The 27,543-nt window shown below is 35.7% G+C and overlaps 12 protein-coding genes across 12 annotated transcripts; 7 read left to right on the top strand and 5 right to left on the bottom strand.

The window, feature by feature from the left end:
• Positions 1–1,204: 1,204 nt before the first annotated feature.
• RO3G_00340 (uncharacterized protein) lies at positions 1,205–2,712 on the bottom strand (the record flags this gene model as incomplete). The annotated part of the gene is made up of 4 exons (XM_067654931.1): positions 1,205–2,169; positions 2,237–2,435; positions 2,513–2,578; positions 2,629–2,712. The coding sequence occupies 4 exons, from the start codon at positions 2,710–2,712 to the stop codon at positions 1,205–1,207; spliced, it is 1,314 nt and encodes a 437-aa protein (XP_067511032.1).
• Positions 2,713–2,913: 201 nt separating this feature from the next.
• On the bottom strand, positions 2,914–4,559 carry RO3G_00339 (uncharacterized protein; the record flags this gene model as incomplete). Its single annotated transcript, XM_067654930.1, has 6 exons — positions 2,914–2,943; positions 2,998–3,830; positions 3,946–4,049; positions 4,179–4,311; positions 4,387–4,428; positions 4,487–4,559. The coding sequence occupies 6 exons, from the start codon at positions 4,557–4,559 to the stop codon at positions 2,914–2,916; spliced, it is 1,215 nt and encodes a 404-aa protein (XP_067511031.1).
• A 520-nt stretch (positions 4,560–5,079) lies between these two features.
• Positions 5,080–6,506, top strand: RO3G_00338 (uncharacterized protein; the record flags this gene model as incomplete). The annotated part of the gene is made up of 5 exons (XM_067654929.1): positions 5,080–5,090; positions 5,141–5,231; positions 5,293–6,147; positions 6,247–6,295; positions 6,346–6,506. The coding sequence occupies 5 exons, from the start codon at positions 5,080–5,082 to the stop codon at positions 6,504–6,506; spliced, it is 1,167 nt and encodes a 388-aa protein (XP_067511030.1).
• A 1,126-nt stretch (positions 6,507–7,632) lies between these two features.
• Positions 7,633–9,082, top strand: RO3G_00337 (uncharacterized protein; the record flags this gene model as incomplete). The annotated part of the gene is made up of 3 exons (XM_067654928.1): positions 7,633–7,666; positions 7,728–7,836; positions 7,894–9,082. 3 exons carry the CDS (start codon positions 7,633–7,635, stop codon positions 9,080–9,082), a joined length of 1,332 nt encoding a protein of 443 aa, XP_067511029.1.
• Positions 9,083–9,467: 385 nt separating this feature from the next.
• On the bottom strand, positions 9,468–10,312 carry RO3G_00336 (40S ribosomal protein S2; the record flags this gene model as incomplete). The annotated part of the gene is made up of 2 exons (XM_067654927.1): positions 9,468–10,204; positions 10,282–10,312. 2 exons carry the CDS (start codon positions 10,310–10,312, stop codon positions 9,468–9,470), a joined length of 768 nt encoding a protein of 255 aa, XP_067511028.1.
• Positions 10,313–12,928: 2,616 nt separating this feature from the next.
• RO3G_00335 (isocitrate dehydrogenase [NADP]) lies at positions 12,929–14,501 on the top strand (the record flags this gene model as incomplete). Its single annotated transcript, XM_067654926.1, has 6 exons — positions 12,929–13,156; positions 13,211–13,310; positions 13,358–13,518; positions 13,568–14,116; positions 14,176–14,366; positions 14,423–14,501. The coding sequence occupies 6 exons, from the start codon at positions 12,929–12,931 to the stop codon at positions 14,499–14,501; spliced, it is 1,308 nt and encodes a 435-aa protein (XP_067511027.1).
• A 657-nt stretch (positions 14,502–15,158) lies between these two features.
• RO3G_00334 (uncharacterized protein) lies at positions 15,159–15,994 on the bottom strand (the record flags this gene model as incomplete). The annotated part of the gene is made up of 3 exons (XM_067654925.1): positions 15,159–15,640; positions 15,693–15,715; positions 15,762–15,994. The coding sequence occupies 3 exons, from the start codon at positions 15,992–15,994 to the stop codon at positions 15,159–15,161; spliced, it is 738 nt and encodes a 245-aa protein (XP_067511026.1).
• A 1,255-nt stretch (positions 15,995–17,249) lies between these two features.
• On the top strand, positions 17,250–18,443 carry RO3G_00333 (uncharacterized protein; the record flags this gene model as incomplete). Its single annotated transcript, XM_067654924.1, has 5 exons — positions 17,250–17,266; positions 17,319–17,538; positions 17,702–17,918; positions 17,972–18,210; positions 18,264–18,443. 5 exons carry the CDS (start codon positions 17,250–17,252, stop codon positions 18,441–18,443), a joined length of 873 nt encoding a protein of 290 aa, XP_067511025.1.
• A 242-nt stretch (positions 18,444–18,685) lies between these two features.
• RO3G_00332 (uncharacterized protein) lies at positions 18,686–19,921 on the top strand (the record flags this gene model as incomplete). The annotated part of the gene is made up of 7 exons (XM_067654923.1): positions 18,686–18,754; positions 18,808–18,843; positions 18,900–19,060; positions 19,111–19,294; positions 19,345–19,458; positions 19,509–19,849; positions 19,909–19,921. 7 exons carry the CDS (start codon positions 18,686–18,688, stop codon positions 19,919–19,921), a joined length of 918 nt encoding a protein of 305 aa, XP_067511024.1.
• Positions 19,922–20,332: 411 nt separating this feature from the next.
• On the bottom strand, positions 20,333–22,012 carry RO3G_00331 (uncharacterized protein; the record flags this gene model as incomplete). Its single annotated transcript, XM_067654922.1, has 5 exons — positions 20,333–20,581; positions 20,632–20,787; positions 20,837–20,983; positions 21,034–21,189; positions 21,251–22,012. 5 exons carry the CDS (start codon positions 22,010–22,012, stop codon positions 20,333–20,335), a joined length of 1,470 nt encoding a protein of 489 aa, XP_067511023.1.
• A 2,800-nt stretch (positions 22,013–24,812) lies between these two features.
• RO3G_00330 (uncharacterized protein) lies at positions 24,813–25,032 on the top strand (the record flags this gene model as incomplete). Its single annotated transcript, XM_067654921.1, has 2 exons — positions 24,813–24,854; positions 24,901–25,032. 2 exons carry the CDS (start codon positions 24,813–24,815, stop codon positions 25,030–25,032), a joined length of 174 nt encoding a protein of 57 aa, XP_067511022.1.
• An 834-nt stretch (positions 25,033–25,866) lies between these two features.
• RO3G_00329 (uncharacterized protein) lies at positions 25,867–27,531 on the top strand (the record flags this gene model as incomplete). The annotated part of the gene is made up of 8 exons (XM_067654920.1): positions 25,867–25,940; positions 25,996–26,093; positions 26,153–26,253; positions 26,305–26,380; positions 26,452–26,498; positions 26,550–26,791; positions 26,846–26,930; positions 26,986–27,531. 8 exons carry the CDS (start codon positions 25,867–25,869, stop codon positions 27,529–27,531), a joined length of 1,269 nt encoding a protein of 422 aa, XP_067511021.1.
• Between the last annotated feature and the right edge of the window lie 12 nt (positions 27,532–27,543).

The raw sequence follows: 27,543 nt of genomic DNA, 5'->3' as shown, positions 1-27,543 counted from the left end.
GTATTTGCTCAAGAAAAACTCGCAAATAATCCACTAAAATATCCATCCGAACCATCACTTGAACTTTACATCGCGCCAGAAACACCTAAATACAATGATGATGAAGTACTTCATAAAAACTATCTATTCTATCACGCACAAGAGTCAGGCATACTTTCCTATCAACAGTTAACCTAGAGATCAGACTCCTGCAAAATATGCACAGGCAATTTTAGTGAAGATCTATCTCGTGGTTGGTATGAAGCCGCAAATACAATAAAGTGGGGATTACCTTTTGACTGGGCTACTAATCAATTGAATTTTATATAGTGGTGTTTGAAGATGCAATTAACTCGGTTAACGAGCTATCAAAGGGTCTAAAACTACTCAAATGAGGAATGGGTTAGGATGATTGTCCTTTTTCAAAAAAAAAAAAAAAAAAAAAAAAAAAAAAAAAAAAAAAAAAAACTGTTTTCTGCCCGAGTACCAGAGCTTTTTGTAAATTTATAGACTATCTTATCGATGTAATTTACAATGACATTCATATCGATCAAATGAGTACATCTTCTTTGAGTCCAATCTCAAAATAATTGGATTAGACGCTGACTTCAACTATTGGGAACCATCCTACGAAAATGCCAGCTTTTGAATAATTTAATGCATTGCTTTTCTTTTTGAACCCATGTTTCTCTACATGTGATTTTCTATAGAAGCATAACCAGAAATTACATTAAAAAAGTTGCAAAACCTTGCTTTATTTTGCTCAATCAGCCTTTTTAAACCTTTTTTTTTTTATCAATCAATAGAAAGAGGTCCATTCTAAAGCTTTGGCGTTCTTTTTATGCTTGATATCCCAGATGGTAATCTTTTTATTACAGATAAACCTTACTAAAATCCAGCGTTTTGGTTCACCGTCTTTTGATATTAGAAAGCGTGTTAATCTTCATTGGGATGAAAAGAGGATTGAAACAAGTTGTTTGTATATACTCGATCCAGACAAGCATGTTTATACAAACAACAAAAGAGCTCTATTAATTGATGGCTGTTATTACTTGATTATACAAATTTTTAACAATTGTTTGTGTTATGAAAAATAAAATAAAAAAAGCTAAAATTCTTTTTGCTCATCAGATGTATTAAAAACAAATGCAAACGACAGTATTACAGATTTTCAATAAAATGAATGAGCAACACATTATTTCTTTATTTCTTTCAAAAATAACTTTTAGATCTTTGCCTTTTCGGAGGCAAGACGATTGGCTTTTTCCTTCTGTGCCTTGATCTTTGCAGCAACTTCTTCAGCACGACGAAGTTCAATCTTTCCGATTTGGTTACGGTGGACTTCATCAGGGCCATCAGCATAACGTAAGGTACGAGCAGAGGCATAAAAGTGAGCAAGAGGAGTATCTTGAGAAACACCAGCAGCACCGTGAGCTTGCATAGCACGATCCAATACTTTCAATAACATGCTAGGTGCTGCAATCTTGGCCATACCGATTTCTTTCATGGCGCCCTTGGCCTTGGCCAGATCAATTTTGCGTGCAGCACTTAAAACCAAATAACGTACTTGATCAATCTCGATACGACAGTTTGCAATGTCAGACACGATTGTACCGTGCTCAGCAAGGATCTTTCCAAATGTACGACGACTGCTGTCTGTCACACGAGCCAGCATAAGGTCAAGACCACGTTCGGCCATACCGATACAACGCATACAGTGATGAATTCGACCAGGACCCAAACGACCTTGAATGACTTCAAAGCCACGACCTTCACCCAAGATTATATTCTCTACTGGTACACGTACATCTTTGAAAACAATCTCACAGTGCCCTTCGGGTGCATCATCAAAGCCAAAGACCTTCATTGGTCTGACAACAGTAATACCGGGTGTATCGGCAGGGACGATCACTAAACTTTGCTGACGGTGCTTTTCCTTGTTGTCCGGGTCAGTTTTACCCATGACAAGATAGACCGCACAGCGTGGATCACCAGCACCAGAGATCCACCATTTGAGTCCATTGATCACGTAGTGATTGCCTTCGCGACGGATGTTTGTCTCGATATTTGTTGCATCAGAAGAAGCAACACGAGGCTCGGTCATGGCAAATGCGGATCGGATCTTACCATCCAACAATGGTTTCAACCATCGTTCCTTTTGAGTTGGAGTACCATATTTTGCAAACACCTCTAAACCAAGAAAAAAAAAGATGAATACCTGGTATAAATTAAAGATTAATCATCTTATTTTTATTACCCATATTGCCAGTATCAGGAGCAGAACAATTCATGGCTTCAGGTGCAATTCTTGGACAACGACCAGTGAGTTCAGCGATCAACGCATATTCTACATTAGTCAAACCAGCACCTTCAGCATAATCTTGACCCAAGAAAAGATTCCAAAGCCCAAGAGATCTAGCTTTTGCTTTTAATTCTTCTAAAACAGATGGAACCACCTAAGGTTATACAAACAAGTAACAAACATTTTATGAATAAAAAATCGTCTCACTTTTCTCTCTCTTTTTTATTCTACCTTCCATCTATTTTCATTTAACCCCATTTGAAGTTCATATGTCTTTTCAGCAGGAATACAGTCATTCTAAGATACATATTAATTGATGTTTTTATGCTAAATAAAAAATAATCTACTTCGACAAAATCCTTTGCTTTTGCATAAAGATCTTTGAACTTTGGTGAAAGGGTATTATAATCAATCAAATTCTGGGTAGCCATTAAAAAAAGTCTGGGTATGCAACAAGTTAAAAATAAAAAAAAAAAAAGAAAAAATACGAGTTTTTTATTTTTTTTTGTTTTTTATTTATACAATCCAGCCTGTGCAAATTGATTACTCACTTTTTTTTCTACCCCGCAATTCACTTTTTTTTTTGCATGACTCAGCGCATTTAGGTTTATTTGCCACAGAGAAAAAAAAAATTATTGTAACTGGACATAATTTGCAGGGAACTATGAAAGAGTTTGTTACTGATCATTTTTACTAGTGAAGTCATTATCACTTACCATGCCCTGTCGAGCGCCTATTCTGCCTGTCCACCAATCATCTTGACTATTAGTCTTTTGAATCACAGTAATGGTTTCGCCTTCTTGAAAGCTCAAGTCACCTTCTTGTTGTCCATCAAATGTATATAATGCTTTTGCTATTGGCTCAGCTGAAATAACTGGTTTTCTACTAGGAGGAGGAGGTGGTGGTGGTGCTTTTTTAGTAGCTGCTTGTATAGGGAAATTATTGTTGTTGTAATAATTCGATGTAGGCAGTTGCTGTTGAGCAGCGTTGTTATTATAGTAATTTGTAGTAGGTGGATTCTGACTATTATTGTAATAATTCGTAGTAGGCGGTGGCTGGTAATTACTTTTATTGTCATAATTTGTATAGTTATGAGGCTGCTGTGGAGGAGATTGATAAGCCGGTGGAGGCATAGGTGCACCATATCCAGGGGTCTGCTGATTGAGTCGGGGAGGAGGAGATTTTAGAGTACCTGGAGCGGATATATGTGAGCTTTTGAATGTTTGGTTTCGGCTTAAAGTTCCATTGTTTTCTGACAAATTTCGTGCATAGGTTTCAGTGCCCAATGTATGAAACTTGGCATTCAAAGCTCTATAAAGTGCATCTGCTTCAGGAGGAGGAGGAATAGTTCCATTCATCAGCTCTTTAGCTGTCACACGCTTTCCATAAAACTTTTCATTTGCATCTGAGCGCGTCACAACAACCGACCCTTCAAGCGAAACACCCGCAAATAGTCCTCGGGTTTTGCTATATGAATAAACAGCTGCAATGTGTTTCAAACTTGCAGATCCAGATGCCTCTGCATTTCTACCTATTGGACCAGCGGCCACTTTTTATCGTTTCAAAATAAAGCTGTTAGTGTATGTAAATATAAAGATGAATATTTTCTAACCTGAAACATTGCCGCCTAAAGTAAGATTTCCAACTTGACTAAATGTTTTTACTGCTTCTTTTGTATTCAAGACCAAAACAAAATCTGTTAATTCGGCGCCAATTTGACCACCTGCACCTATGCCACCAGTTCCAATGGCAGATGGTGCTGACCATCCTATTTTTGTATTAGCTACACATGTTCCATTGTTGCGCTCTTTTTATAATACCTCCATCTGGCAATCTATGAAGAAAATAACTGGTGTTATATATTGACAACATTCGTATTTACAATTCATTCCTATACCTTGCAATAACCAAACCACTTCCTGCACGCCCTGAGAATAAAAACCCAGCTTTAAGAACAGTATAGATGGCCAATCCCTGTGCTTTTTCTAAAATAGTAGAAGGAATTATTTTGTCAACACCTTGTCCAGGATCTAAGCCATAGTTAAGAAAAGCTTAGTCATATCTATTTTTTTTTTGTGCTTGTACAATTTATTCTTTTTGTCTACCTATAAAGCTGTTCAATATCTTGGCGGCCTTTTTACATTCGCCTATTTAAATAAGTTTTAGTGGATTAATAAAAAGGTTGTACGATTCGAATGAACATACCTTCTAGATTAGTTGGTATAGGAGAGTTGATAGTTGAAGTAATGCTTGAAGCAAAGTTTTTAGTCTTTTTCATTTTTGTATTAATAAAAGAAAAGAAAAGAAAAGAAAAGAAAAAAAGAGTTGTTTCTGAAAAATGAGCAAATAGAAATAATATTAAATTTACGTCATTTCTGCAAGACAAGCTCGCATTGTTTTTTTCCTTACTGCCTTTTTAAAAGTTTGTTTGAATTAGAACTTCTTTTTATACGTTTCACCTTATAAATGAGTGCTCATGCATCGAGTTCAGAAATAATCAACAATAAGCAACGTAAATAAATAGAATAGAATAAATTGCAATACTATCCATTTACGATTCTTTCTTTCTTTTTTGTACATGCAATAAACAGAAACAAAGAACTGCTCTATTAATGTTGACAAACGCACACCAGATAATTCTAATATAGCCAAGAGAATTGGGGGCTCTGTTGACAAAAACGGCCGCTTGTCTCTTAATCATCTATTCAGTCTTTCACTTTCTGAAAGACAACAGCATTCACAATTCCATCAACAAAGAGTAACAAATTGCCAGCGGTTTAACAAAGGCAGGTTCACCAATGCTAAGCAAGTATCCGAGAAAGCATCGATGATTAATTTTAACCTAATACACCTACTTAGCTTTCGGTTTATGTTGAATCCTACCGGAAATTATTTTTACCAGCTTATTGATCCTGATATATGCTTCGATTGGGATACAATTGAGAAAGTGGTAAAGCCCTAAAATACGAGTATTTAAACATGAAGCAATTTTAAAGTAATGACTTAAATAGCTTGTCTCCTCAAGCGAAGTGGAAGCTTGTTCCATCTGCCTATATCCTCCTGTTGCAGGCCGTGTAACAAGATGTGGGCATGTTTTTTGTTTACCGTGTATTTTACACTATCTAGAATCTTCCGAAAAGAGTTGGCAAAAATGCCCAGTTTGTTGTGACTCAATCTGTGAAAAAGATATCAAACCAATCAAGATCACAGCAGGACACTCAATCAAAGAGGGTGATTTGATAAATTTGGTCTTGGTGCAACGAGTTCATCAGTCTACTTTGGCTTTTCCAATCTCAGAGACCTGGCCTTTGCCAGAGAATGTTGTTTCAAACTATATTAAGCCTGATATTTCGTTTATTCCGTGGAGCAGTACTCCTTTCGCCCAATCGTTTGCTCGTTTTATGCTGGCTAGTCCTGATTATCTCTTGTCAGAATACGACCGGGATTGTAAAGAACTGGAGGAGGCATTATTGAATGCTACAGACAGAGAATCAGCAGAGGAAATACGATTCATTAAGAAGAGTAAAGACAGAGTTGATGAAGAGAGGAAAAGAGCTGAATCTCAAAAGACAGAAGAGATAATGCTAGCATTAAGCACTTTGGATATTATGTTTGAAGCGATTGTAAAATATAACAAAAAGCATAAAAATAAACAGCATCCTCAAAAACAAGATGACAACAATTGTCTACGGAAATTAGGAGAGAAAGAGAACAATAAAAAGCATCAGCAGCATGATTCACTAACTGACTTTTACTTTTACCAAAAAGATGATGGACAACATGTTTATTTAGATCCTTTAGACATCCGTATTTTGAAACACGAATTCGGTAAATATGATCAATTTCCTCATTGTTTACAGGCCCAGGTAATAGGCGTCCAAGAGTCAACATTGGATGAATGCTTGCGTAGAAAAAATAAATATTTAAACCACGTACCTTTGAATTGCGATGTAATATTTGTGGAGGTTGACCTAAAGGATATTGTATCTTCAACAACCTTGCAAGCATTTAGCAGTAAGCATGAACTTATGTCATTAAAGTTTTCTCTGTACACGTATCATTAGGTGAGCTCAATGCTCGATCTAAGCGGCGAGAAGCCAAGGAAAAGCAGATAGAAAGTATGCGAAAACAACAGCCAACATGTGCTGAAGGTGGGGTTATCCCTGACATAAACCATCAGCTAAATAATAGAGAAGAGCAATTAACTCAAAGCAAGTTGTCATGAACTGTATCTCAAAAAGATCAAATATATCTTTTACTATGAGACAATAGAGTAATTGGCTGGTCATGAAGGTGCAGCTAACGACTATTTAAGAAGCCTACTAAACCAATCATAATATGGTCATAAGCAGTGACAAAAATTTATTTACAATAAAAATTGTATTTTTAACCACCTTGTACATATGAGAAGAAGCTACCTGTTTTTTTTTGGGGGGATTTTTTTGTTTCCTTTCTCAATCAAGTAATTGACCATTTTAGTAAAGGTTTTTCAGCCAATTAAACCAAGGGCTCGTTTAGACTAAGAAGTACTATGTTTTGTATAATTTTATTAAATAATTTGCTATATACAATAGAGATTACTTAGTCAGTTTAGCGCCGAACGGACCTTGTGGTATTTTGTCTTTAATGCTTTAATGAAGAAGTACATCGTGATATCACTACATGCTTTATCGTTTTAAAAAAGGGGTTTTAAGTTTCTTTTATTTCTTCTTTTTATTTTGATAGCCAAATGTTTGATTCAAGCCATATTTTATACTGCTGCCTGGACATTTATCTCTCTTTCTTTTGCCAGTAAGATGAACCACAGAGACATCTTTTAAAGGGCTTCTGTGCTACTCTTGTCGCGCATTGAAACTGCATAAAGAAGAACAAGTCACTTTTTAACGATACAGTAGATCTGCATGTGCATTTGTCTTTTGTTCTTTTATTTTCCCTTTCTTTTTTTTTATCTTTTTATTTTTATTTTGCTTTATCACCATTTTGATGACTAAAGAAAACTACGATAAAAAATATAAGACTAAGCAGCATACGACAAATGTCACAGCAACAGCAAGTGCAAAGCAAGATGAACAGCTGCCAAAGAAGCAGCTACTAGACTGTAGGTTCTACTCGTTTTTTTATTCTTTCTTCTAAATCTTTCATAGTGCTGCTCTGTGGCATATGTTTAGATTCTTTTAGAGACCCTCACATCCTTGATTGTGGTAAAACCTATTAAAAAAAACACGTACAAACTATGAAACATATTTTAATCTTTTTAACTGTGGTTAGGGCACAGTTACTGTGGTGACTGCTTGTTTGCTTGGTTCCAGCAAAACAAAATTTGCCCAAGCTGCAACAAGCTTGCATTTAGAATGCCTATTCCGAATCATGATTTGAACAAGCTTGGTAAATAAAAATCACTCATTTGTATGCTGAGAGATAGATTGATAACAATAGATATTTGTAGCTGAGTTTTGCACAAAAGAAACAACAGCAAGGTTGACCCGAGATGATTGGAAGACACTGTACGTAAGGCCCATTGAGGGAGAAATCCTTTATGCTGCTGGATTTCGTGCGTAAGTGATGAAGATTTATCTATATTCACAAAGCTAACGTGCTTTGTTTCTGTGTAGTGGTCTATGTCAAACATGCCATGGCTTCTTGAACAGGGATAACACCTGCGAAGAATGTACGGCTAGACCCCGATTCCTATCTCCAGCTGTAGATAGAACTCGACTCTTTGGTAATAACAATGGAGACAGTGATGATGACACACAACTGCTGAATCATCGCTCAAGCCTTGGCAGTGCAGAGGTGAGCAGCCTGTCTGAAGGCAGTGTATTGTCACACAGTATGCTTGATCGTGCGTCTGTTGGTGATGAGAATGAGAGATTAGAAGAAGAATATATCCGATTCGAAAGCAATTCTGAATCGGATAGTGATGAGGAAAGCTTGTCTAGAAGCTCGAGAAGCAGCAGCAGTGGTAGCAGTGACGATGTTTCGGAAAGAGAAGAGCAAGAAAGAAGCCCATTTAGACAGTTTAGATATGATTCTGTAATGGCCACTTCAGATGAAAATGCATCTGTTTACATGGGTGATAGCGATAGTAGGAGTGGCTCAGACTACGGAATGGCCAATAATCTATCTGGAAATAATTCAAATATACCCAGTCATTCAAGCAGCAGTAATGACAGCAATAGTAGTTCAGAAGATGAAAAAGTGCACCGTCATTTTAGCACTACAACAAATATCTCAAGCGAAAGCTCATCTTCTAGTTATTTGAGCAATAATGGTGAAGAGTCAGAGAATGAAGAAAGGAGCAATCGTTTTAGAAATGGCTTTGGTCTAAATAGTGCAGACATAAGCACATCAGATTATACAAGCAGTAATGACAGCGATAAAGATTCTGAGGATGAAAGGCCAAACAATCGAATTATAAATACGAATATAGCAGATAGTTCGGGCGAAAGCTTATCTAGCTCCTTGGATAATAACTACAACAACGAAAATTCATTGAATCATAATTTATATAACCAATATAGACAACATATCATGTTTGATAGTGATGTCGAAAGTATACCCAGTCGCAGTAATAGCAGTGAGGATGAAAACAGTGTCCGATTTAGGAGTAGCATTACGTCGGATAGTGAAAATAACAACTCATCAAATCACACTGTTAATAATGATAGCGACATGGATTTTGATGAAGAAGTATTAAATAACCAATTTGCATGGGCTACTGGTGCTGGTCATTCAGATAGCAATAATAATAACAAAACCTCAGAAAGTGAAGATGATAGTGATAGTAAGGAAAAGAGATAGGAAAAAAAACTATTTGCACGAGTTTAATCCACTTTTTCATAGTGTCACCACCTATTTATAACAGAGACATAAGCCCTCATATTCCAAGTGATGATGATCAAAACGAATCAGAAGAGCTTTTATACCCAAATTATGTTGAAAGAGCAAGATCTGCATACAGTGTTAGTGATAGCGATTGTGATGATTCAGATCATGATTTCGCATCATTAACAGAAGGTAACTGTAGCGAACAAGGAAGTACAGAAGACATATCAAAAAAACGAAAGAAGACCTCAAGTGACAAGATGAACAAAAGATTAAAAAGAAAATATTGAATATACAATTCTCAATAAAACAAAAATTATGCATTTTTATTGTTATTGACAGACCTTGTTAAAGTTTGACTTTACTTTCTTTGCTTTTGAGCAAGGAAGTCAGAGAACTCTTGGTAAGGACCCTTGACGAATTCAGATTCTTCCCAAAGATCGGGAGTCAAGAAACCGTAAGTGTTACCGATGGCAGCAAAAGTGGCCTTGATGAAGTTACCGAGAGTACGGGTAGAACCACGAGAGGAGGTGTAACAGTCGGAAATACCAGCCAATTGAAGAACACGCTTGGCAGTGGGAGAAGCGACGATACCAGTACCTCTGGGAGCAGGAACCAAACGAGACATGACGGAACCACAGCGACCAGAGACCTTACAAGGGACAGTGTGAGGTTCACCAAGGTTAGAACCCCAGTAACCACGACGAACGGGGATGATGGCGAGCTTGGCAAGGATGATACCACCACGGATGGCAGTAGCAACTTCCTTGGCACACTTGACACCCAAACCAACGTGACCGTTTTCATCACCAATGACAACAAAGGCCTTGAAACGGGTACGTTGACCAGCAGTAGTTTGCTTTTGAACAGGCATGATCTTCATGACTTGATCGGTCAACTTGGGAAGGAAGTAGTCAACAATTTGGTATTCCTTGATGGGAAGAGAGAAGAGGTAGATTTCTTCAATAGACTTGATCTTGTTAGCCTTGACGAGACGACCGAGCTTGGTGACAGGAACCCATTCGTTCTTTTCTTCACCACGACGTCCGCGGCCAGCACGACCACCACGTCCACGTCCACGTCCAAAACCACCACGTCCTATTGAAATTTAGAGATAAAAAAAAAGGGAATTGTTTAGTTGATTTCATTCCAAGAAATGTGTTGTCATTATTTACCACGATTACCGGCCGTTGCAGAGTCAGCCATACTGTTTATAAAGTTGATATCATTTAGTTTCATCCATCCATCTATCCTTTGTTGACAATGTTGCACTTACTTTAATATGTATCAATAAAGGAAGAAAGAAAACACAAGAGAGCACTCGACGTCTCTCGCTTAATAGCCACACTCCCCCCCCCATCCCTCCTCATACTCTTCTTACTCCCTCCTAAGACGTCAAACTTCGGACACAGTCAATAAAGATAAGAAGATGTGCGGTCCGGAGTATATTTGATTCATCGAATACTCCATTCTCATTGGCCCTTAATATAAGTTCTATATTTGAGCTTGTGTTCCAGTGGACAGCTACACCCACACTGCAAACACTTGAAATCTCTAATTGTATGTTGATTTCACCTAAAAAAAGGCAGTAAAATTCGGGTTTTACTTGATATGATAGGTTGGCTCTTTTTCAATCACTGTAAGTTTATTTGCTGTTATTGGGGGAAATCATGCTTATTCATATGCTTCTTTGTAGAAAACCTTATCATTTAATACACCTCATTGGCTTAAAATCACATTTTTATAGGATAAAAGATATTGTATTGAAATACAATTTTTATACTTCTTTACACTTTTCAAATGGTCAAATACCATACCATTTCAACCATTTGTCAAAAGAATACAGCAATCATCCATCCACAGACGTCTTTCTTTTTTTTTTTTTTCTTAACTTGCTTGGTGCATAATAAATAGAATTTTGTTTAATAAAGACCATGTAAATTGTCCATTTTGAGAAAAATAATCTTTGGGTGGTTATACGCGTAAAGAAAAAGCAGCAAAGAACAGAAGGATTACGGATGAGCCTTTAAGTTAAACATATTGTAGAGCATCATATGAGAGTATTACTTACATTTAAGCTTTACTTTGGCAATATAGACCCAATAAAGCCATTAGTAGTCTTGTAAAGCATTTTCTAAATATAAGGATGACTAAAGTTTGTTTTAATAGCAGTAAAGCTACTTTCGAAAATACCATAAAAGTATAAACGGAAGCATACCAGAACATATTATGCAGCCATAAAGAACAAATTTTAAAGAAATAACATGCATCACGTATTTTCTTGACTTACAATTTTACTACATGGAGCCATGAAAATAAGCCTTTTAGTCTTGTGCGTACCTACTTGGATTTATACTATCTACATACTTTAACTTGAGCATGAAGAGAACCTAAAGCAAATAAGGATTACATTAAATACTTCACTACAGTCTAATAAAATAAATACCTTTAGAAGAGGTACCATGAAATAAACATAAAAAAAAATTCAGTTCACAAAAATAACAGATTACTATCACTGGTATTGCATCTGCTACTACTAGTGTTCAATCTGCCCACTGCCACTGGGGTTGAAGAACACAATGTAAAATACAAAGGACAATTGAAAAAGTTTGATCCATTTAAAAAATGGTATTTATCAATCGGCAAGTGTGTCGATGACGAATTGTTTTTATTTGGCCTTCAATGCAAGTAGATATGCTTTTTTTTTCTTTTTTTTTTTTTTTTTTTTTCTTTTTTTTGGAAATTCACTTTTGCTTAAATGAGAGAACAACCGACTGTCCCAAGCATAGCGGCCTGTGTTATACTCATGTTAGAGTACATAAAGTGAAGGCCTACAGCAGTCTTCCTAGGGTGATTCCATGTAAACGACCACTTCACTTTGACAGAGCTTTGTACATGGAGTAAAGAGGGTGTGTACTGTCTTCACAAACAACTTTTTGTATTTAAAGCATATTGTTTTCGTTCTGTAATGTGAGCGCGATTGGAAGATCATGAAGGTAAAGTATATATTCAACTTTTAGATAAGATTTACTGTCTCCCTCCCTAGTCACCTGAACTAAATCCAATCGAGCAGTTTTGGACAATTGTGAAAAACAAGGCTAAACGTAGTAAGTTTAACGCTAGTGAAGATTGCCATACAAGAATCCCTGAGGCATGTAAAAGTGCGCCCAAAAGTACCCTGAAAAATCGTATCAAGCGTTCTGTTGGTGTCTTTTCCATGTGTTTAAAAAGAATCTGTTCAAGAGTCAATAAAAAGTAGTACGCCAACTGACTATAGAAATCCGCTATTTTTTTTTTTTTCTACAAAAATTGCCAATTGAATTTTTTAGTGTCACTGCAAATAAAACAGAATATTACTCGAATTTCAAACTCTTGAAGTTTGAGTAATATTCGGTATTATTTACAGTGGTTGCACGCTATTGACATCTTGCTGCTTGTCATGTTTTCTTGAATAATGATTACGTTATATAGATACTATCTCTGTTGTAGGATAACCACAAATCTTGGGAAAAAAGATGACGTCGATTTTAGTTTTTCTGTATTTTTGGACTAAATGCAGAGAATTAACAGAGAGCATGACAGGATGGTAAATAATTTACATGTTTCTTGTGTACTGGAATGATCTATACGTGAATCCATCTCCTTTAAAAGCGATAGTCTACTTTATCATTTGCTGATGATAAGATTGATAAAGTCGTGATTGGTTCATTTAAAAGTCAGTAATCAGATTTGTTTTCAAACCGAGGCTACACATTTATTATTACATGAATTGACTCATCTTTTTTTTTTTTTTCTTCTTTTTTCTGTTATTTCTCGATTAATATGTTTGCTGTTCGTTCTGTTGGTCGCAAGTCTCTTTTGAATGCTTCTTATGTTGCACGAGCACACTACTCTAGTCAATCACGTATTACTGTCAACAATCCTGTGGTTGACTTGGATGGTGATGAAATGACTCGTATTATTTGGGCTGATATCAAAGACAAGTTGATTTTCCCTTATTTGAAGTTGGATACAAAGTACTTTGATCTTGGTATGGAACACCGTGATGCTGTAAGTGAAATGGTTCTTGTGTGTGTGTGTGTGTAGAAAGCTGATTTCGAATAGACGGATGATCAAGTTACTGTTCAAGCTGCTGAAGCTATCAAATTGTACAATGTGGGTATAAAGTGTGCTACTATTACCCCTGATGAAGCTCGTGTCAAAGGTAAGATATAACAAATAAATTGAGAACAAAATCTTATGTTTCAATAGAATTCAACTTGAAGAAGATGTGGAAATCCCCCAATGGAACAATTCGTAACATTTTGAACGGTACCGTATTCCGTGAGCCTATCATTATGGATAATATCCCTCGTATTGTCCCTGGTTGGACTGAGCCTATTGTGATTGGACGTCATGCTTTTGGTGATCAGGTAAGAAAGAAGAAGTGGACATGTGAAAAGAAACTGATGGTATCGCTAGTATCGTTCTACTGACTTTGTGACAGACAAGGCTGGTAAATTCGAAATGACCTTTACCCCTACAGATGGATCTGAAGCCCAAAAATGGACCATCTTTGATTTCCCTGAAAAGGGTGGTGTTGGTATGGCCATGTATAACACAAATGACTCCATCCGTGGTTTTGCTCACAGCTGTTTCCAAATGGCCTTGAGTAAGAAGATGCCTTTATACATGAGTACCAAGAATACGATTTTGAAAAAGTATGATGGTCGATTCAAGGATATCTTTGAAGAAATCTATCAAAAGGAATACAAACAAGAGTTTGAAAATCAAAAATTATGGTACGAACACCGTCTGATTGATGATATGGTTGCCCAGGCACTCAAGTCCAAAGGTGGTTTTGTATGGGCTTGTAAGAATTATGATGGTGATGTTCAATCTGACATCTTGGCCCAGGGTTATGGTTCACTGGGTTTAATGACCTCTGTCTTGGTCACGCCTGATGGAAAGACGATGGAAGCTGAAGCTGCCCATGGTACCGTCACTCGTCACTATCGCGAATACCAAAAGGTAAAAGAGACAGGAACTAAAAGATGAAGAAAAACTAATAATTTTTTTATTGTTGCTAGGGTAACCCTACCTCTACTAACCCTATTGCCTCTATCTTTGCTTGGACTCGTGGCTTGGGACACAGAGCCAATCTTGATAACAATAAGGAGTTGACCAAGTTTACACTTGACCTTGAACAAGCCTGTATTGATGCCGTTCAAAGAGATAGCGTGATGACCAAAGATTTAGCTTTAGCTATTCATGGAAAGAAGTAAGTTTCTGTTGATGTCTGTCGACGGATAGGATACTAACTACTCATGTTTGTAGCCTCAAGACTGAGCACTATGTTACAACAGCTGAGTTTATGAAGCACGTCAAAGATAATCTTGATAAGGCACGCCAATAAGAAGGAATGGTTTTTTCTGTATATTTTAAATAAATTAATGAATACATCTCATACCTTGTATTAAAGAAACAGGATGAAGACTGTTGAGATTCAAAGAGATTAGCATCAGTTGATAGAGAACTGGATTGTCATCATGTATTCACAAAAGATCTTCTTTTGAGTCGAATTGACGCGTTTAAAGTATTGTTTGATGTCTAGTATGATTGAAAGGGAGATGATAAAGTAAGCAAACCATCTTTCTTGACTATCCATGAACAAATCTAGTATTTTTTTTTTTTTTTTGTAAATTTCAAATGGATTTTATAAACAAAAAAGCACCTTATTTTAATTTCACATCTTTTATCCCTAATTCAGTCATTCCGGTTTAAAGAAGAAGAAAAAAAAAAAAAGATCCCATCATCAACCAGGGTCATTGATGACTTTGTTTCCCGCAATGTTTTGTTTACTGCGCTAAATGGGATGAAAAAGGGTGATGAAGGAGTAGGATTGTTTGTGATGAGAATAAATAAAGAGTCATGTATTTATATAAAATGGTACACAAAAGTAGTAGTGTGGTCATATTTGTAGCATAGCACGTTATAGACTTTATCTTTTCGCCATCCTGCGACTTTATTTGTATAGGATTCAGTTTAATAAGTTATTAAACAACTTGTTTCATTACAAGATTTTCTTTTTTTTGATGACCCAACGATAGAGTATATAACCAGTAGTGAATGAGATGAATGATTTAAATAATAAAATAAATAATTGAAGGGTTGAAATGTTATTCTTTACGTATTCTAATAAAGGTAACCAGACAATGTCTTCATGTTCTTCCATTAAAGGAAATGAAGTTGGGGTAACAGGATATTCAGGTTGATATTCAATTTCAATAATCTCTGGATTAAAATAAACCGCTTTTTGATTTGTTGTTGTTGTACTGATGCTACTAAAGCTATTATTTCTTGATGAGACAAGTGTTGTGTTATTACTTAAATGATGATAATCAACCATGAATAGATCATCGGAATAAGTCGGTAGTGGTGAATGTTGTACGATGGCTGTATTCTGCCTTTTTAAAACAGGCTTTACACCTTCGAGATGAGAAGTGGGTACATAAACTTGTGTTTTTGTATTTGTATAAATTGGACCATAAAGCCCTAAAGATGATTTAGAATCCAATTTATTTCTCTTGTTTATTATTATTATTACATGTGATATCAGACTCTTTTTGCCTATGAAACAAATATGAGTGATTGAAAAGAGAAGGGACTCACTTACCAACTCATCAAAGAAGGATCGATCAAGAGGTTTGATTGACTTAGATTTGATGTACAATTCCTTGCCATTTCTCTCCAAAGAGCATTTTGTAATCTTTTCAACTTGTATTCTTCATGTTTATCTTGTTTTAATTTGTTAACAATTGAATGTTTTCGAGTTTCTCGATATGTTTCTATCAAATCATCCGTCTTCCATTTATAAGATAAATAATCTACACAATATTCTGCCTTCATTTTAAAAAAGATTTTATTTTTTTATAAAAAAAAAAAAAAAAAAAAAAAGAAAAAAAAAATAGTTTATTTATATTCAAACAATTAATTGTGCAAGTCATTTTTGTGTCTGTTGGCTAAAGACTCTAGGCTTCTCACTCACTCTCACTCACTCTTTTTCAATCCGGTATTTCCCACTAAGAGGGCGGAGAAGCACAGACCGTGTTACACTTGCATAAAATAGGATAGAAAAAAAAAAAAAAAAAAAAAAAAAAAAGAGACTAAAATGGATTGTTTAAAATAGATGGACTTAATCCAACTGAAAAAAAGGACGATTTGTTTCTAAATGAATAAAAAGTAAAGTTGTTGTTTTTTAGCTTATCTTGTTTCAATCAATAAAAAGTGTGAGAAATACATTACTTGTTTTGACACCTAATCAATAGTGTAACAAATCAAATCAATTCTAGTTTTCATGTGACGAGAGATAAAACCTTTTTTTTTGTTTATAAAGATTTCACGCGTTCACCCATTTTATTTGTTCACAGTAAAAAGATGACTTGGTCCTTTTTAATTTGAACCTAGACTCCCCTCTCTGTCTGGGTTTCTTTTGAAAGAGTCTAGATGATTGCCAATAGAATAAACGAAACAAAAATCAAATGCATAAAGGTTTGATCGTCTTTGTTTAAGGAGGGACAAGTAATACATTCAAACTATAAAAGGTCAATTATGGAGATAGTTTATCTACAACCTTCTATTTCTGAAACAATTAAACTATTTCATAAACAACATCCCCCCCCCCTTCTTCTCTTGAACTATTTTAATCTTTTTTTTTTTTTTTTTTTTTGTAAAACCTCTCAATCCACACACACACACAACAAACTTAGTAACACGAATCTCTCTCCGGGAATTCTAAAAATATATAAAAATCAATTGTTAAAAAGGGCGTTCAACAACTGCGGTTATTGACTGACATTCTTAAAAATGAATACATCTTGTCTTTGAAAAACATGGGTTGGTTTTTGTTTCATTCCAAAAATGATGGTCTACTCTAAAGAATCTCAATCATTATCTTTAAGGCTTGTAGGATCATAAAAAGACGAGTTCTTTTTCAAATCATACAATTATTTGACTTTATTTTAGTGTAACTTTCTTTTGGCACTTATCCGAACTGTTCCTCTGTCGGATGAGAATAGTCCGGATATGATCATGTGCAAAGACTTTGAATCAGGAACAACATTTGTCAATCTATTCTTTTTTAATAAACACCAAATTGATGACAATGTCTTCTAATGTGTTGTAAATAAATAAAAAATAAAATAAAAAATAAAAATGTAATCGAATGTGTTAGACAATTCAATTCTTTGCAAGAAGAATTAGATTACTGGAGAAGCCATGCAGAGAATCTAGAAGGTACCTTACAAGACACAAGAGCAGCCTTGGACGAATTTCAAGTATCTTCTCGTGAACTTGAAGAGGAACTTGAAAAAGAGCTTCAGACAACAGAGAAAGCTTATAACGATCTTAAATCACGTTGTGAACACTACAAAAGAGACGCTGAGGAATGGAAGGTACACAAAGAAAACAGTACTGTCCTTTAGAGGCTCAAGTTATTTGTAGAGCAAATACACTGAATCAAAGCATGAACAAAATATTGCTATGGTTCAGATGCAAAGAGAAATTGACATTTTGAGAGCAACAGAAGAATCTTTTAGAAAAAAGTACTTGAACTAGAGTTGGATAATGACGATCTGGAAAGAACTGAAAGGTAATAAAACAAGCAACTATGAAGCTTACCTTCTTACTTTCATCAGAGCCGCTACATCTTCACTAACAGATCTTGAAATGAAGCTAAACAAAGCAATCGAAAGAAATGCTATACTTGAAAATGAAATAGCAGCCAAAGACCATTTGACAGAACAAGCACAAAGACTTAAAGATGAATTGAATGGTAAACAAAATAGATCACTGCCATGTGTGTAAATTGATTTGCTTTCAAAACAGAGGTCAATCAAGAATTGATGGTTTCTCGTGCACAGGCAACAAAACAGACCGAATTCATTAGTGAATTAGAGAATAAATTAGAAGAGCTGGAAAAGAAGAATAGACATCAATTGGCCATCAGCAATCGATCGTCCACACCTGACTTTGATCCTTACCATCCTCCTCAAAGTCGTGTGCCTCGAGCCTCATCTGCTTCAAACCCAGTCAAGATGGTACAAGAAATGGTGAGCCGTGTCAGGGTAAGTGATTCGTCTGATGATCAAAACGAACTCTGTTAACAGCTTACTTGTAGCTTCTGGAAGCACGCTTGCAGTCATGTCGTTCTTTGGTCACTCCTTTATTAAACCCACCACCTTCCTACAGTGCTTCCAATTACATCTCTCGTCCTTCTTCACCTAGTTTATCTAATACTCCACTGGCTTTTTCAAATATCAAAGCAAGAAGGCCTTCAGAATACATGGATAACCCTTAATAAAAATTTCTAGTTGTCTATCCCATCCCTACTTGTCTACTGCGCTTATACCGCAACCGATCTGGAGTCGACGTCACTCAATAAAATACAACTCAGCATCGGTGGATGAAGGCGGGGGGCTATCAGGACATGGTCAAACATTTTTTTTTTCTTTTTTTACTGTTGTTTTTAGGCCTTTAGAAGAAAAATTCAATTTTTCTTAAACACCAAACCTCTCCCCCTACTCTATTTTAAAAAAAATAATGTTTTCTCGGCTCGCAACACAATCAGCAAAACGCTCTGTGCACCCATTTGTTAAGCCTACTGTTCAGGTACAATCATAAGATAGTCAATCTTGTAAACGTACTCATTAAAAAAAAAATAGGCACGATTTGCTTCTACCAAATCCGCCATCAGCTCTGTAAGTTTTTATGAAAAAAAGTTGAGAGCCCTGTCAGATGTTAATTGTTTTGCTAGAACCCAATGCAATTTGGACTTGTGACAGCTGCTATTGTTGGCACCACAGCCACTGCTTACATGTATGCTGACGCTTCTGCCAACATGGCTGATGAAGGTCTTCATGCTCCTCACTATCCTTGGCCTCACAGCGGTCCTCTCTCTACTTTTGATCACGCTGCGTAAGAAGAAGGAGAAAAAGAAATATTCAGCTCTAACCTAATCTTGATAGTATCCGTCGTGGTTATCAAGTTTACAGAGAAGTTTGTTCAGCTTGTCACTCTCTTGATCGTATTGCTTGGAGAAACTTGGTCGGCGTTTCTCACACAGAAGCTGAAGCCAAGGCAATGGCTGAAGAATTTGAATATCAAGATGGACCTGATGATAAGGGTGAGATGTTTGCCAGACCAGGCAAGGTAAATGAGGAACTGGAAGAACGAGAGAAAGAGATACTGATTACAACTAGCTTTCTGATTACATGCCTCAACCTTATGCTAATGAAGAAGCTGCTCGTGCTGCTAATGCCGGTGCCTTACCCCCAGATCTTTCTTTGATCACCAAGGCTCGTCACGGTGGTGAGGTAAGAGGCAGATGATGAGTCTAGATTACGATAAACTAAATGCTGTTTAGGATTATGTTTTCTCTCTTCTTACAGGCTATGTCGATGCTCCTGGAGGTATTGAAGTTCGTGAAGGTTTGAACTATAACCCTTACTTCCCTGGTGGTGCTATTGCTATGGCTCGTGTTCTTTTCGATGGTGTTGTTGAATACGAAGACGGTACTCCTGCCACCACATCTCAAATGGCCAAGGATGTCTCTACTTTCCTTGCCTGGGCTGCTGAACCAGAACATGATGACCGTAAGAAGATGGGTATGAAGGCTGTGATCATCTTGACTGGTTTGACTGCTATGTCTATCTGGTTGAAGCGTTTCAAGTGGGCCCCTATCAAGTCTAGAAAGATTGTTTACAAGTAAAATAGACACCATCTTACTTTTTATATCATCACTAACAAATCATTTTTTATTTTAGTCCTCCCAAATAAATATATATATATAAAAAAAGATTGATTCAATATTTGTATACAAGAAATAGTTTTCTATTTGAAGAAATATTTTGATTTTGCTTTGAGCTTATATTCATGAGGTATATCATCATTATGTTCCAATACAGCACGGGCCATGAATTCCAAAAATCTCTGTCCATATTGTGTAGGCCTGATGGCAGAGATGGCATGTTTGTCTTGAGCTGTAAATGATTTATAAACATGTTCTGATTTCTTTTTGATATCATACGGTGTCAAGATATCAATGATACCCAATGAATAGAGAACGGGTAAAGGTCTATTTCTTTCATCCGTTGCCCGTAAACCACCATCGTCTGCATAAAATATACAATTACGACGTCTATTAAAAACAGTCATTAGTATTTCATCTACACATGAATTTTGTGCAAGTTACTCTTGAGTCTGTTTGGACAATTGGGAAATATCTAGTTTATCTGGATTGGTCTCAGCAATCGCCCTACGAACAACATGTGCTTTGCTTGTTCTACGCCTCATTTGAGTGATTCTACGTTGAATGGATTTCGTGTTGGGTTGAAATGTTTGAAGGGTCGCATCACGAATGTTGTCCTTATTGCCTCTGAGCATGTCATGGATACCAACCAATAAACTATAATCCATGATGTTCAGTTGTGATAGCAACTAATATAAAAAAAGGTGAGATAAAGACATAAAGACAAGTCAATATTTACAGTGACATCTCGGACCAATTGACCAATAAATAGTTTTCTCTTTTGTGGACCTAATTGCAGCTTCCTTTGTCTCTTTTCCCAATTGAGATCCTTCATGACTGCATATGGATTCTTGAGAATTTCTTCTTCTGGTAAAAACCGACCTAATGTTGACCCCTATGACCCATTTACTTAACAGAGCGAATAAGAGAAACTAACGACTTACCTTCAAGTCATATGTTTCATGAATATCTTTGTTGGGTGGGAATACGTTACTCATGACAACAAAATGAATCTTTTTTCCGTGAGGCAACTTGATTCGATGTAAACCATAATACCGACATAAAAGTGTACTTGGATTATTAGAAATGTGCTAAGGGTTGGGTTAGTATGAAGATTGGTGTTGATATGATCTATATTTACATTGTAATAATTTTTTAATATATTTCTCATAAATTTATGCTCAGTGTAATGAATCGTTTTGATAATAAACCGATAGTCTTTTGAATAATAAAAAAAACTTCCGCTCTTTCCAGGTGAACCTAATTCACTTAGAATATATTTACTCGTCAACGAAATCTATAAAGAGCAGGTTGGTTTACATCTCATCTCTTTCTCTCTCTCTCTCTCTATTTCTTACCAGATAATCTGCAGGATCTACCCCAAACTTCTCTCTTAAATGTCGAAAAACCCAAGGCGCATAATCTTTAAATTTGAAATCATATTTTGCACCAGGCGTTAATTCATCTCCAATCACATCAAAGGCTAATTTATGTGCTGCCATAAAGTCTTCATCTGTCAGCTCACGATCTATCTTGGCTGTGACTCGACTGACAGCGATACGAATACCCGTAAGCATGTTATACATCAACACATAATTTCGATGTCCCTCAGAGATACGTGTGCCCATCAAGACTTTATCATCCGTATCCTCTTGTAACTTGGAAAGTCGTTTGAAGGCCTTTCTTCTTGCGTTTAATTCCTTTTGAAATTCTTCTGAACGTTTGATGAGTTCCATCTTTGCTTTATCAGCCATCAGCTGCCGTGCCGATTTGAGTGTGTGACCTGTGGTGTGGTGCCGAGCAAGTGAGTTTAAACTTGGACTGTGGGATAAGATGGGCTCTTCATGAACAGAAGATATTGTCGAGTGACGCTTTAGTGTTATTTGTTCTTTTTCATCTTCTGGTGTAGGTACCGGTGTGGGTACCGGTGTGGATATCGGTGTGGGTTGATCAATAGGATAACTGTAAGATTTTTGCTGCTTAGCAATGATCGGCTTACGTTTATTGTTTGCAGCTGCGGGTGGTATGAGAGTGTGTGTTTCTGTATTGTGATACGAATGATTGTTGTTAACTTTATAAATATTATTTTCTCTATTGTGTGTTTCTGTAATCAAAGACATGTTGAAAATAAAGAAGAAAGGAAAGAAACGGAAGAAAAAAAAAACAATGAATGGATATTAAAAAGGCTTCTAAAAAAAAACAGTTACACAGGTTAGTCTTATTTTTTTTTTTGCTGCAGAATTACACAACAAATTTTTGAATTCAGTTGCAGTTGCCACGTTAATTTAATCACTCAAAGAAGAGAAGCAGAACGTAGCATTTATAGTTTATTAAAGTAAACTCAAAATTAAAGATGAACAAAAGATCGCTTTGTTTGATGATAAATTGTAGCCCTTTGTCTAAAGAAGTCTCCTGTTATTTTCTCTTTCCGAATGACACAAGTTATTTTTAACAAAAAGTAAAAGCAATTACAAAGCCTATTAAATCATAAGACACCCCCCCTCTCTTTTTTTATACTTTATAGTTGCTAAAGCAGAATATGGCTAATAAAATAGATGTAGAACTTTTATATAAAGTGTAAAAGGCACAACGAACGCACAGGGGGAGTAAATCTCAACTTTTTCTTTTACCAAAAAAGAGAAAGGCGCAGTTTATTAGTTTGTTATGCGTAATTGTTTACTATTTTCATACGTGATTTAAGATGAATCTCCTCTTGCTTTTAGCCTGTATTATTAGTATTCTGTACAAGTAACCTACAAAAATAAATTCTATTTTTAAATGAATACAATTTTGTAGAACAACTCTGCACTCATTAAAAAATAACAAAGTGTATCTTTTACATGTAAAATAAAGCTCATTTCCATGGTATTCAAACACTTTCATCATTTATATATGCTATAATCATAATAAAATACAAACTGTTTTTTTTTTTTAAAAAAGTGGGAATACCTCTTCCAGTGTCTTTATCAATGCAAACGTATCAAGCACATGGCATGTCCTCTCCAAGCACGCCAATAGCATTTAGAAAATAAAGTTTGTAAATATTTAATGATAGGGAATGAAACAAGAAAAGTTGAATGATAAACTATGAACCTGATAAATCCCATCTCATTTCAGTATCAAGAATTTTGGTACTGTACCTGAAAACGCTGCTAAATTAGATACTACATAAAAACGATGGCTATATTAAATATTCTTTTCAAGAAACGACTATTAAGTAAAGAAACAATTAATTTTGACTATTTTCATCTTCCTTTTTTGATATATTGTCGTAGAAGCAAAGGTATTTCTGCTTGTACAAAGGGAAGGTGCGATATACAATGACACTATTTTTACAAGCATCAAATTGTCTATTTGTAGCTTGCAGATAGATATTATAACTGAGACCGAAGTTTTATTTATCACAAACACCTCACAGAACGAAAAAAAAAAAAAAAAAAAAAAACACTCCAGTAGTCATCACTATTCAAAATGTAGCCAAGCTTTAATGTTGCAAATTAAACAATATTTTATGCTTATTTATAAAGCCAAATGGGCTGATTGTTGTTAATAAAGGTTGTCCTATCCTAATGGAAAATGAGGTTGCTTATACAAGCTAAATACACCTTTGATAAAGTCCAAGTTTAATTTTTGGGCATAACAATGTTGAATGTTTGTTCCCGGTTCGAATAGTACGTCTCATAATAAATATTACAAGGATGCTCTTATTATATCATGTCAGCTCCTGTCTCATCCAATGTTGTTTTTGAGCCTCTTGTGAATCTGTTTCATATTCACCCTCCAGCTTCCTTTTTTGTTTTTGAATTATTTCTACAAACTCTACAGCATAATCTTTATTCTTTTCAGTCATCACTTTAGGACGTTCGTTTTGCAGTCAAATATTTACTGCATCTATGTTGTGGCTTGATCCAAAAATTGATTTAATGCTGTCGTTCTACTGCCTATTACTCCTTTTTTTATAACCTTGCGGCAAACAGAGTAAAACAAACGTACTGCCGAATCATCTACAAAAGTCAGCAATCCTAAACATTATGGATGGCCTGTCATAAAGTGTGAGAAGGCCGCAAGTAGATGCATTGACCCTCTTTAATGTGATATTTAATAGACTTAATTGAGATAAAAATTGATAGTTTTGTCCAGAATGCATAGTTGATTCCGAACAAGTAAACACGATTGAATTTACTCTACCATTTAACGCTAGGGAAATGTTTTACTACCAAGGCAAGCACAACGACAACATTCTGCAGCGTTCAAACACACAAGTACAATATTAGATTAGTCTTGCTATAAAATATTGATCAATGCAATTTTAAAATTCAATTAGAATAGGAAGTAAACCATTGGTCATTTTAGTTTAAGGCACATATAGTGTCTGACTTAGTGCTGTCTGCATGGCTTGATTACATGGGCACAAAGGCGTAGTTACCAAGTAAGGAATTAACTACAAAATCTATAATAGGTTAGTTGTTAAATAAAAGCTTACTTATGAGATCTGTTCCAGGTCACATTTCGAAAGATAGACATGAATTATTTGTCTTATTTTACAGCTAAAGGGTTTGCCTTATTATGTTATTCTACTAAAAAGCCACTTTGACAGCTTACCAGCAAGTGTAGTTATTCTATTATTATTTTTTAAAAAGAAAACGAAAATCGACACTAGCATCATTTGCACCTTATTTGATATGACATCCACATTGATTATTCTGAACATAACTACAAGAGAAAGCCACCTGCTAATCGCTTAGTTGGATTAGACATGTTGAAATTCACCGGGACGAATGTACTGAGAAGTCTTTATTAAAATACACTACACAATATTTATTACTTTTAGAGAAATTTCATACGCTTATACTCCTATCTAAGGAATAAAAAGATGCCATGTCTACAAAATAAATTTTCATGTTCACGCTAGAATTTACAATGTCTAATTTCAACGTTTACGCTTGTCTAAAAACATTCAACGTTACCAATTTGAATTTCAAATAGTCTAAAACAATTTTAATTTTAGGTTAAAAGATTGCTGCATAAAATAAAAGTTAAGATTGTATCTTTTGCTAAAGCCATCCGATTCGTTTGGAAAGCTCACCGGCAATGGTTTTTTGAACAGACTCTTGTCTTGGACGAGATTGTCATCAATTAAATCCAAAAAGAATCATCATAACTATCTGCTTACAATTTATGCTAATGTTTTTTGTATTTTGTGTCAAGTCACTGTTTAATACGTTTAAACAAAAAAGTTTATTTAAAATAAATCCTATTTAGGTGCCTGATATTCAATGTATGTATCGTTTTCGCCCAAAACAGATGAAAAAAGAAAGGAAAAAGATGGTCAAAAACTTTTTTGGATTCAAAGGTAAAAATGATATGAGGTGATGAGATATTGGGTTATGTGTAAAATGCACTAATTAGAGAAAGGAGAGGGGAACCAATCGATGAGACTTTGCCCAAGATGAGTTGGTGGTATAGGCGGATCTTTTTTGTGAAGTAGTTAGCTTCACAAAGGACGGTACAACTGGTTGGGTGAACACGTTGGATATTTCTCCACGGAAGCTATACATGGTCAAGGGTGTGTCCTGTGTGATATCACTGTTTAATACGATTTGGTGTCAAATGAAGGTAATGAAAGAGAAACGTACCTTTTTTAGTGGAATAAATGGGTCTTATTGCATCTTTTTCATTCAATGAATCGACGATCAAAATAACCTTTCATTTTCTTCAAATTATCAAACTATAGCCCTTATACTGAGATAGAATGATGAGATACAATAGTCTTAACCAACTTGCAAAAGGATGGATCTCTTTCGTGTGACTTGTGAGAAAAGGTCCAAGAACACTCTGAAGGTGCGTGCGCACAGTTTTATAAAACATTTAACCGTGGGAAAAACAAAATGCATATAAAGTAATTGCAATCTTGTTAAGCATGATGCCGTACTACCTTTCTTCCTTCTTTCAATTTTTTTCCACAAAAAGAAAAATGTATAAATTCACACAACGTCTTCCTCAAATTGCTACTCTTGCACATTCTATTACACGTCAAGCTATCAAACGGTAATTAATAGAAAAAATACAAAACTCAACTTTTTAAACAATGGAATACATATAGTAATTATGCAGCACTGACTTTCTCTACCCCTACTGCTCATGAGGCTCCTACTTCCTTACAATCATTTACTGATGAAGAATTAATGTTGAAAGACACGGGTAAGTGATAACAAAAGCTTGTTTTTAGGAAAATGTGCTGTATCTTATATATTTTAAAGTTGCAAGATTTGCTCGTGAGGTTGTTCAGCCTAAAGTACAAGAAATGGATGAAGCAGAATTAATGGATAGTAATATTATTAAACTCATGTTTGAAAACGGGGTAAGTCGTTCTTTATCTTTGTTTATGCTTTTTTGTATTCATGAAAAAAAGTTTATGGGCCTTGAAACAGAAAGTGATTATGGAGGAGCCGAATGCTCTTTCACTGCTGCTATTTTGGCTGTTGAAGGTATGTGAAATATTATTTTCTATTCAAACCTTACAAGTAATCCTTATTCTCCCCCCTTTTTTTGAATATAGAACTTGCTAAGGTTGACCCTTCCATTAGTGCACTGTGTGACATTCATGTAAATGAAAAGAATAGAGAATAACAACAAAAGCTCAATGCTTTCGCATAGAATACTTTAACAAATACAGTCATTCGTAAATGGGCATCCAAAGAACTCAAGGAGAAATACCTCACACGTCTTGCTACGGATACAGTCGGCAGTTTCTGTATCTCAGAAGCAGGTGCAGGATCAGATGCATTTGCTCTTCAATCGCGTGCAGAGGATAAGGGAGACCATTACGTTTTGAATGGTGGCAAGATGTGGATTAGTAACTCTGCTGAAGCTGGTATCTTTGTCATTTTTGCCAATGTGTAACGTGTCTATAATCCGAGAAAAACGATTTTTTTTAACCTTCTTTTGTACAGTGATCCTTCAAAAGGGTATAAGGGCATTACGGCATTCATTGTTGAAAAAGAGTGGGGAGTGGAGATTGCAAAGAAAGAAAAGAAGGTAAGAAAGAAAAGAGGAGTTAGAGGCGGTAATTAAGCAGATTGGTTCACTTCAGCTTGGCATTCGTTCTTCTTCTACTTGTGTCTTGAACTTTGATGACGTTAAAATTCCCAAAGAGAATGTGCTTGGCAAAGTAGGCGATGGCTACAAGTACGCTATCGACTCTTTAAATGAAGGTCGTATTGGCATTGCGGCTCAAATGATTGGCTGTGCTCAAGGTGCTTATGATATTGCGTTACCTTATATGATGGAACGTAAGCAGTTTGGCCAGCCAATTGGTACCTTCCAAGCCATGCAACATCAATTTGCTGAAGTTGCTGTTGAAATTGAAGCAGCCAAGTTGTTGACCTATAACGCTGCTAGATTAAAGGAAGAAGGAAAGCCATTTGTGATGGAGGCAGCCATGGCTAAATGGAAGGCAGCCAAGGTGGCTGAAAAGGCCACTTCATATGCAGTTGAATGGATGGGAGGTAATGGTTTTGTTCGTGAGACAGGCGTTGAAAAATTCTATCGTGATTCCAAGATCGGCTCTATTTATGAAGGCACAAACAATATTCAACTTCAAACGATTGCAAAGATCATTAGCTCCAAATATAAATAAATAAAAAAAAAA

The sequence above is a fragment of the Rhizopus delemar genome, genomic scaffold (assembly GCF_000149305.1).
Source record: "Rhizopus delemar RA 99-880 supercont3.1 genomic scaffold, whole genome shotgun sequence".
NCBI classification, from domain to species: domain Eukaryota; kingdom Fungi; phylum Mucoromycota; class Mucoromycetes; order Mucorales; family Rhizopodaceae; genus Rhizopus; species Rhizopus delemar.
The sequence above is the reverse complement of the archived record's forward strand: the minus strand, read 5'-3'. Positions and strand labels throughout refer to the sequence as shown.